Genomic DNA, 9,188 nt, shown 5'->3' with positions numbered 1-9,188 from the left:
TAGCGGCTCGTCGGAAATACCTGCTGCTGCTGCAGCAGCAGCCGTTGCTGCTGCAGCTCTGCTTGGGAGGCTTCTGAGGCGGTAGGCGTATATATTCATTGGAAAACTCTATAAGACCTGTGGCACGGCAGCTGCTGCTGTTGCTGCTGCTGCCGTTGCTGTTGCTGCTGCTGCTGCTGCTGCGATGGAACCCACAGCCTCACAGAGCGAGCAGCCACACGGGGCCATCTAGCAGCAATGCTGCAGCAGCCTGGTCACTTTTGTGTGGTGTCCTGCTGCTGCTGAAGTTGCTGCCGCTGCTGCTGCTGCTGCTGCTGCCGCTGCTGCTGCTGCTCTTGCAGCTCCAGCTGCTCTTGTTGTCGCTGATACCCCTACAAATAAGAAAGGCAGCCCTGTGATGGTCCGCCAATATAATATGCGATTGCTGGATGCTTTGCCGGTCTTGCTGCAGCAGCTGCAGCTGCTGCTGCGGCTTGCTGCTGCTGCTGCTGCTGCTGGGTTGAACAAATGCAGCAGCAAGACGCTCAGTATATTGCTTTGAAAAACCCCTTACTTATGCTGCTGCTGATCCCTGCTGCAGGCCTCCAAACCTTGCTGCAGCTGCTGCTCTGGGTGCCGCTGCTCTCCTGCCGCAGCCCCGATCACTCTGCAGCAGCAGCAGCAGCAACACCTGCAACACCGGTTGCTGCTGCTGCTGCTGCTGTGCTGCTGCTGCTGCTGCTGCCTTTAGCTGGATTGAGAAAATTTTAAAACTGTTGTACAATAAACAAGGCAGAAGGGCTGAGAATAAAGAAGAAAAAATCGCAAGAGGCCCTGGTGGGCCTAAGCCAGCTCCGCTGCTGCTGCTGCTGCAGCTGCTGCTGCTGCTGCTGCTGCCGCAGCGGGAATTGCAAGGGTGGGGCTTCTGTGCCCAACGTCTATAGATGAAGAAGACATAGATTGATTCTTCTTTCTCAGTTAGGAGATACAAGGGAACATATAAGGTACACAGGCGTTCTTGGTGTTTGCTGCTGTTGCTGCTGTTGTTACTGTTGTTGCTGCTGCTGCTGCTGTTGTTGCAGCTGCTGCACTGCATGCACAGAGTTTGTCTCATAAGCGGCTAACTGGGAACGCGTAGTCACTGACAAGCTGCATAACTCCACTGCCTACTGCTGCTGCTGCTGCTGCTGTTGCTGCTGCTGCTGCTGGTGTTCGCGCTGCTGCTGCAGGGTTGCATGCGTCTAGGACGAGTCCTTCATCAGTGCCGTTGCTGCTGCTGCTCCTACCTGCTGCCGCTGTTTTGGGGCTGTGCTGCTGCTGCAGCTACGGATGCTGTGTGTGGGGTGCCCGCCCTATAGTGGGTTGCCGCGTAAATCCTCTCCGCTGCAGCACCTGCTATTGCTGCTGCTGCTGCTGCTGCTGCTGCAGTTGATGCCCTTTGGAGCGCACTGCCTTAGAAGGAGCCACCGTTTACTCTGCTCACCTCTCCTGAGGCCGCAGCAGCAGCAGTTAAGCAGCCCTTTGCTGCTCGTGCCCAGGAAGGTCGTCCCCTTCAGCAGCAGCAACAACAGCAGCAGCAACAGCAGCAGCAGCAGGCCCAGCTTTCGCTATCGTGAAATAACAGCAGCAGCAGCAACAGCAACAGGTGGACAGCAAAGCAGCAGCTGGCTGAGCAAAATGAAGCGCGAGGACTCCTCTCCTTCCCCTGCTTCTGGCGAGGGACAGCAGCAGCAGCAGCAGCAGCAGGTGTCTCCTGAGGACCAGGAGTTAAAGGCTCAGCGAGAAGCGAGAAAGAAGGCGAAGGAAGCAGAGAAGGCAGCAAAAGAAGCAGCAAAACTCAACAGGAAGAAGGCGATGGGTAAGAAACCCTAAACCCTAGTAAACCCTTTCAATCGGCTTATTAAAGGGTTTAGGGTTTAGGGTTTAGGGTTTAGGGTTTAGGGTTTGGGCGTGGATGCAGAGGAGGCGCGAGCAGCACAAAATGTTGTTGCTGAGGACTGGGAGAGCAGCAGCTTCGGTTATTTCCCTCTGATGAACAGCAGCAGCAGCAAAAGGAGACAGTTTGTTGCAGTAGGGCAGCTAAAAGAGAAGGAAGGTGAAAAGGTTTGGGTTAGGGGGAGACTCCAAGACTGCCGCTCAAAAGGTCCTACATACACCCCAGCCTGCTGCTGCTGCTGCTGCTGCTGCTGCTGTCACCTGCTGCTGCTGCTGTTACCTGCTGCTGCTGCTGCTGTTTCGTGCTACTGCTGCTGCTGTTTCTTGCTACTGCTGCTGTTCCTTGCTGGTGCTATTTTTGCTGCTGGTGCTGCTGTATTTGCTGCTGGTGCTGCTGTTCTTGCTGCTGCTGCTGTTTCTTGCTGCTGCTGCTGCTGTGTTTGCTGCTGCTGCTAGTGGGAGATATCATCAATTGTTTGTTTGTTTTATTGTTTTATTTTGTTTGCCTTTAATTTAATTTAATTTAATTTAATTTGTTGTTTTATTTTTATTTTGTTTTGTGCTGCATTTTTGTTTTTTTGCTGTATTCAATTTATATATTTGTATTAAATTTTTATTTCTACTAAATTGTTTTGCTTTTACATGATATATTTTGTTATATTATTTATATTATTATATTTTTAAGTGCATTTATTTTATTTTATTTTATTTGTTTTATTTATTTATTATTATTTTATATATTTTACGGTGTTTACTATTAATTATTTGTTTTATAATTTATTTTATATATATATTAACCCGTTGACTATATATATATATATATATATATAACTGAACAAACAAATAAAATAAATAAATAATTAAAATAAATAAATAAATAAATAAATATTATAATATATTTATAAATATTTTATTTGTTTTGTTTGTAGGGTCTCTAGCATTTGCAGTATTACGAGAAGGTCTGGAGACAGCACAGATAGTTTTTTCTTCTTCTTTACCTCGGCCTTTATTGAAGTGGCTGGAGGGGGTCCCAGTAGAGTCTTTAATAGATGTCTTTGGTGTTGTTGCTGCTGCTGCTGCACCTTTAGTAGGGGTCTCGCAGCAGCATGAGCTGCATGCAGAGAAGGTTTTCTGCGTTGTCCGCGCCCCTCCTGAGCTTCCCTTCAGGATTAGAGATGCGATGCAACCAGATAATGATAATGAAGCACAAGTCAGTTGCCTCCTCCTGCTGCTGCTGTTGCTGCGGCTGTTGTTCATGCTGTTACTGCTGTTGTCGCTGCTGTTGTTGCTGCTGCTGTTATTGCTGCTGTTGCTGTTGCGCGTTGCCGCCTGAATTTGCTTTTAGGATTAGAGAAACGGAAGCCAGCTCATGTTGCTGCTGCTGCTGCTCATACTGCTGCTGCTGCTGCTACTCATGCTATTGCTGCTACTGCTGCTCATACTGCTGCTGCTGCTCATACTGCTGCTGCTGCTGCTACTCATGCTATTGTTGCTACTGCTGCTGCTGCATTTGCTGGTGCTGCATTTTCCTTCTGCTGCATTTGCTCTTGCTGCTCCGTTTGCATTTTCTGCTTCATTTGCTGCTTCATTTGCTGCTTCATTTGCTGCTTCATTTGCTGCTGCATTTGCTGCTGCATTTGCTGCTGCAGGGACAGATTCGCGTTCATTTGGATACGCGTTTGGAGCATCGTTGGTTGGATCTGCGAGTTGCGGGGACGTTTGCTGTTGCATGCGCAGTATCTGAGGTGTCTAGGCACCTCAGAGATTATCTTCTTCATGAGAAATGCATTGAGATTCATACACCTAAAATCCTCGGAGGTGCTTCTGAAGGCGGGGCTTTCTGCTTTGAACTCAACTACTTCAACCAACCTGCATGTCTTGCTCAAAGCCCGCAGCTCTACAAACAAATGTGCATAGCAGGGGATATGAAACGCGTATTCGAAATCGGTATCATCTGCTGCTCCTGCTGCTGCTGCTGCTGCTGTTCTTGCTGCTGCTGCTGTTCATGCGGTTGCTGCTGCTGTTCATGCGGTTGCTGCTGATGTTCATGCGGTTGCTGCTGCTGTTCATGCTGATGCTGCTGCTGTTCATGCGGTTGCCGCTGCTGTTCATGCTGATGCTGCTGCTGTTCATGCGGTTGCCGCTGCTGTTTATGCTGCTGCTGCTGTTGGGCCTGCTGCTGTTTTTTCTCGCCGCGTCTGCCTCTATATCTGTTGCTGCTGCTGCTACTTCTACTACAACTACAACTACAACACCTGCTGCTTCGGTTGTTGCTGCTGCTACAACAACAACACCTCCATCTGCTGCGCCTGCTGCTGCTGCTGCTACTACTACAACAACTACAGCTGCCGCTGCTACTACTGGTGCTGCTGCTGCTACAGTAACAACTTCTATAACCTGCTGCTGCTGCTGCTGCTGCTGCTGCTGCAGGTCCAGTGTTTCGTGCGGAGAACAGCAACACGCACCGTCATTTATGCGAATTTGTTGGGGTAGACTTAGAGATGGAAATCAAAGAAACTTATATAGAGGCTGTTGATCTTATTGATAATATGTTCAAGTATCTTTTCAAGAAGCTCGAGACTGACTTCACGAAGGTATTCATTTATTACCTTTGCATGCATGCATGCTGCTCCTGCACTTGCTGCTGCTGCATCTCCTACCTCTGCTCCTGCATCTCCTACCTCTGCTCCTGCATCTGCTACCTCTGCTGCTGCATTTGCTGCTGCTGCATGCGTTTCTGTTGGGCTTGGATTTGCTGCTGCTGCATCTGCGTTTGAATGCACAGTTGCTGCAGTTTAGCTGCCGCTTCGCTGCAGCTGCTTCACTGCATCGCTGCTGCTGCTGCTTCTGCTGCTGCTGCTGCAGGAGTCTGCTATTATTCGCGCTCAGCACGACGTGCCTCCGTTTGAATTTTTAGAGGAGACACCTCGTTTGACTTTTGCTGAGGGGGTGGCGATGCTGCGTGAAGCTGGGATCGGTTTGGAGACGATCCCAGAGGACATCTCGAACTTTGATCTTTCAACTGAATTAGAGAAAGCTCTAGGGGCTCTTGTCAAAAAGAAATATAACACAGACTTTTATATTCTCCTTCGATATCCAACTGCTGTTCGCCCCTTCTACTCTATGCCTTGCCCCGACGACCCCGTAAGCAAACCAGTTAGCTAGCTAACTACCTAGCTAGCTAGCTAGCTAGCTAACTAGGTAGTTAGCTTGATAGCTACTTAGCTGGATACCTAGCTTGCTAGCTACTCAGCTAGCTTGCTAGCTACCTAGATAGCTAGCCAGTTACTCGGCTAGCTAGCTAGCTAGCGAGCGAGCTAGTTAGCTGGGTGACTAGCTAGCTGAGTAGCCGGCTAGTAGGCTATGTGTAGCTAGCGGAGTATCAGGCTAGCTAGATAGCTATCTATTTAACTAGCTAGGCACTCAGCTATCTAGCTAGCTGATGAGGCTAACACTCTAGCTGCCTTCGAACTGCGTGTACCCTTCTTTCATGAGGACGGCTTAGCTAGCTAGCTAGCTAGCTAGCTAGCTAGCTAGCTGATTGTTTGTGTATTTGTTTATTTTAAAATTGGTTTATTTGTTTGTTTGTTTTAATCAAAAAAAAGCGAGACAAATGAAAAGTGCATTTCTTCGGCCTGTATACTGTGCATGCGGCTCTACATTATTAAGTTTAATTTAATATATATTATTATGTTTATTATGTTTATTATGTTTATGACTACAGAGGTTTTCTAATACCTTTGATGTGTTTATGAGGGGTGAAGAGATTGCATCGGGCGCTCAGCGGCTGCACGACGCTGAGTTGCTGAAGCAGTGCTGCAGCAAGAGAGGTATCGATGTGCAGCAGCTGCGCAGCTACATCAAAGCCCTTGAGTTGGGGGCCCCACCGCATGCAGGCATGGGAGCGGGGCTAGAAAGAATCGTCATGCTTTACTTTGGTTTGTCTCCTTTTGCTGCTGCTGCTGCGGTTGTTGCTGCTGTAGTTGTAGTTGTTGCTGCTGCTGCTGCTGCTGCTGCGGTTGTTGCTGCTGTCGTTGTTTTTGCTGCTGCTACTGTTGTTTCTGCTGGTGCTGCTGCGACATGATGCTGGTGATGACTATGGTGTTGCTGCTGTTGCTGCTGCTGCTGCTGCTGCTGCTGCTGGTAGTGAGCAGCAGCAGCAACCGCAAAGCGCTGTCTTCGGTGTATGCTTTTGCTGCAGGTCTGGGCAACATTCGCCGCGTCTCTCTCTTCCCCAGGGACCCCAAGCGCCTGTTTCCATGAGCCTGCTGCTGCAGCTGCTGCAGTTTGTAGGCTGCAGCAGATGCTGCAGTTCGTTAGCTGCGGCATACAGTTGTTACAGGTGCTGCTGTGCTGCAGTAGTAGTAGTAGTAGCAGCAGCAGCAGCAGCAGTTGCTGCAGCAGAGGGGTTATATGCAGCTTTGCGTTATTTTCTTCTAACCCTAAACCCAAAACCCTTTCAAAACCTCTAGCAGCCTTCCCTTAGGCTTAAACAGCTGCTCGCAGCTGAACATATATGCAAAACGCAAGCTGTGGCGTGCAGCAGCAGCAGCAGCAGCAGTTGCCGCAGCTGCTGCTGCTGAGCCTGTTTCTTTGTATTTTCTTATTTTGTCTGCATTACTTTGGAGGTGGTAGTTTAGTACGAGGTTTAGGTGTAGGTCTCTGAGTAGGAAGCGAACGAGTGCGGGGTCTAGGTATAGGCGGATGTGCAGGTGTATGTGCATCTGCTGGCTGGTGTTCGGGTGTATGTGGATGTGAATCATCAGATTTATTATGGTCTGCATCACCACTGTGGGGTTCAGGTGTATGCTCAGCTGAACCGCGATGCTGCTCTTGCTGCTCTTGCTGCTGCTGCTGCTGCTGCTCTTGCTGCTCTTGCTGCTGCTGCTGCTGCTGCTGCTGCTGCTGCTGCTCACCTCCAGCTCCAGATCTATGCGGCGGAAAAGTGCGAGGGGCTGGTATCGGGCGTTGCCGTTCGCCCTGAGTTTTGCTTGTTGTTGTCTCTTCATCACTTTGTTTTTCATCTGCTTCTGTTATAGTAGGAAGGCTCTGCCTCGAACTACCAAAGCGTCGGCGTGGAGCGGGATGTGGTGGCTGCTGCTGCTGATGCTGCTGCTGCTGCTCTTGCTGCTGTTGCGGGTGCCCGTCCGCATCATCATGATCTTGCTGTTGTTGCTGCGGCTGATGCACTTGGGGGTGACCTCCAGGATGCTGTTGCTGCTGCTGCTGATGCTGCTGCTCTGTCCCTTGCTGCCCTTGATGCTGCCCTTCCTCTCCATGCTGCTGCTGCCCTTCGTGGCTTTCTTCATGAGGTTGATGGTGCGGCGGCGGCGGCGGCGGCGGCTGCGGCTGCTGCTGCTGATGATGCGGCTGCTCTTGGTGATCATCTCCATGCTGCTGCTGCTGCTGCTGCTGCTGCTGCTGCTGCTGCTGCTGCTGCTGCTGCTGCTCCTCGGTTTCTCCACTGTCTCCTTGGTGGACACGGACAGATGCGAGGAGGGTAGGCCGACGGCTTTGCCGGCTCTCATCGTCTGATGTCTCTGCTGCTGTAGTCTCTTCTCCCGACGCATCTGAAGAGTCGCCGATAGAGTGTTTGTTTGTTGCAGCAGCAGTAGCAGCAGCACCGACAATAGCATCAGCTGCAGCAGCTTCTTCTGAAGGTAAGGGGCCCCCTGGAGACCCTATCTTCTTATACCCAGTTAGAGTCCCTTCTTCTTTTTGTCTTCTTCGTCTTCTTCTTCTTCTTCTTCTCTCGCCTAAAGTTTTAAGAGGCTTCGTAATGCTATTCTTTGCGCCTTTAAGCAGATCTCTTAGCCTCTTTCGTCGTCTTCTTCGTTTCCGTTTAGGTGGTGCTCGCGAAGACCCAGCAGCAGCAGCAGCAGAAGAGAGAACTCCGTCGTCTGTTGTATAGCCTTCTGTAATATCTCCTGATGTATAACCGTCTCCTCCAGGTGCAGCAGCAGCAGCAGCAGCAAATAACAAACTGCTGCTAGAAGAAGAAGAATAGCCGTCTAGGGCTAACAAGCCCGGTAAACAAAACACTAGCAAGTGCAGCAGCTCCATTGTTTCTCTCTTGCTGCTGCTGCTGCTGCTGCTGCTGCTGCTGCTGCTGCAGCAAAGGAGACACTTTGTCAATCACAAGACACAAGAAGGCGTCTCCTTTGCTTCCCTGGGGCTTTGCTGAAGGGCCCTGCTGTCTCCGCAGCCCTCAAAGGGTATGCTGTACAAAATACCCTCTCCCAGGAGCACAAGCTGCTGCTGCTGCTGCTGTTGCTGCTGCTACTGCTGCTGCTGCTACCGGTGGTCCGGTGCTGCGGTCAGCTGCACTGGAGAGACAGCTGGCTGCGCGAGCAGCAGCTGCTGCCGCTGAAGCCCTAAAATAAAAAATCGTAAAAATCTATGATCATAGAAAACAAAAAAACTTTTTCTTACGTGAGCAGAAGCAGCAACAGCAGCAGCAGCAGCAGCAGCAGCAGCAGCAGCAGCACGGAGCGGCGGCCCGAACGATCGCCGCCCGCTGCAGAGACAGTCCCCGCGAGCAGCAGCACTTGAACAACTGCAACAATTAAACTTATTTGTTTTGTTTTTATTATTGTTTATTAAAATAAAAAAGATATTTAAAAGTCGTACTACTGCTATGGTTTTGTTGAGGCTTCGATGGTCTCCTTGCTGCTGCCTTCGTGCTGCTGTCTCCTCGCAGCTGTCCCCTTGCTGCTGTCCCCTTGCTGCTGTCCCCTTGCTGCTGCCTTCTTGCTGCTGTCTTCTTGCTGCTGTATCATTGCTGCTGTATCATTTCTGCTGTATTTTTGCTGCTGTCCTCCTGTTGCTGTCTCCTTGCTGCTGTATAATTGCTGCTGTCTCCTTGCTGTTATATTCTTGCTGCTGCCTTCCTGCTGCTGCCTTCCTGCTGCTGCCTTCCTGCTGCTGCCTTCCTGCTGCTGTCTTTCTGCTGCTATCTCCTTGCTGCTGTCTTCTTGCTGCTGTTCTCCTGCTGCAGTATAACTACTTCTAGCTTCTCGCTGCAGTCTCCGTGCTGCTGTCTCCGTGCTGCTGCCGTCTTGCTGCTGTCTCCTTGCTGCGGCCTCCCCGTTGCTGTCTCCTTGCTGCTGTCGTGCTACTGGTGTCTCCTTGCTGCTGCTGCTTCCTTGCTGCTGCCTCTTTGGTGCTTTAAAATAAATGAAGAGACAGCAAACAAGCAGCACAAGAGATAAGAAACAGCAAACATATATATATATATATATATATATATATACTTTCATAGTCGCCAGCTGTCT

The 9,188-nt window shown here is 50.1% G+C and overlaps 4 protein-coding genes across 4 annotated transcripts in view; 1 reads left to right on the top strand and 3 right to left on the bottom strand.

Annotated features, from left to right (window-relative positions):
• Positions 1-1,093, bottom strand: part of EAH_00025440 (hypothetical protein, conserved) — a gene marked incomplete at both ends in the record, with an annotated part of 3,470 nt that extends 2,377 nt beyond the window's left edge. Inside the window, 3 exons of the mRNA XM_013396631.1 lie at positions 204-362; positions 554-626; positions 994-1,093. Coding sequence (XP_013252085.1) covers positions 204-362; positions 554-626; positions 994-1,093 — 332 coding nt within the window. The remainder of the gene's footprint in view (positions 1-203; positions 363-553; positions 627-993) is intronic.
• A 563-nt stretch (positions 1,094-1,656) lies between these two features.
• EAH_00025430 (aspartyl-tRNA synthetase, putative) lies at positions 1,657-6,177 on the top strand (the record flags this gene model as incomplete). The annotated part of the gene is made up of 8 exons (XM_013396630.1): positions 1,657-1,837; positions 1,940-2,074; positions 2,844-3,124; positions 3,564-3,861; positions 4,345-4,508; positions 4,780-5,058; positions 5,639-5,852; positions 6,116-6,177. The coding sequence occupies 8 exons, from the start codon at positions 1,657-1,659 to the stop codon at positions 6,175-6,177; spliced, it is 1,614 nt and encodes a 537-aa protein (XP_013252084.1).
• A 354-nt stretch (positions 6,178-6,531) lies between these two features.
• EAH_00025420 (hypothetical protein) lies at positions 6,532-7,977 on the bottom strand (the record flags this gene model as incomplete). Its single annotated transcript, XM_013396629.1, has 1 exon — positions 6,532-7,977. One exon carries the CDS (start codon positions 7,975-7,977, stop codon positions 6,532-6,534), a length of 1,446 nt encoding a protein of 481 aa, XP_013252083.1.
• A 572-nt stretch (positions 7,978-8,549) lies between these two features.
• Positions 8,550-9,079, bottom strand: EAH_00025410 (hypothetical protein, conserved; the record flags this gene model as incomplete). The annotated part of the gene is made up of 1 exon (XM_013396628.1): positions 8,550-9,079. A coding segment is annotated over one exon (530 nt), but the record flags the coding sequence as incomplete, so codon positions are not given.
• Positions 9,080-9,188: the final 109 nt, after the last annotated feature.

Source organism: Eimeria acervulina, genomic scaffold (genome assembly GCF_000499425.1).
Source record: "Eimeria acervulina Houghton genomic scaffold, Eah_scaff207, whole genome shotgun sequence".
Classification (NCBI taxonomy): domain Eukaryota; phylum Apicomplexa; class Conoidasida; order Eucoccidiorida; family Eimeriidae; genus Eimeria; species Eimeria acervulina.
Note: the sequence above shows the minus strand (reverse complement) of the source record. Positions and strands in the feature narration are given on the sequence as shown.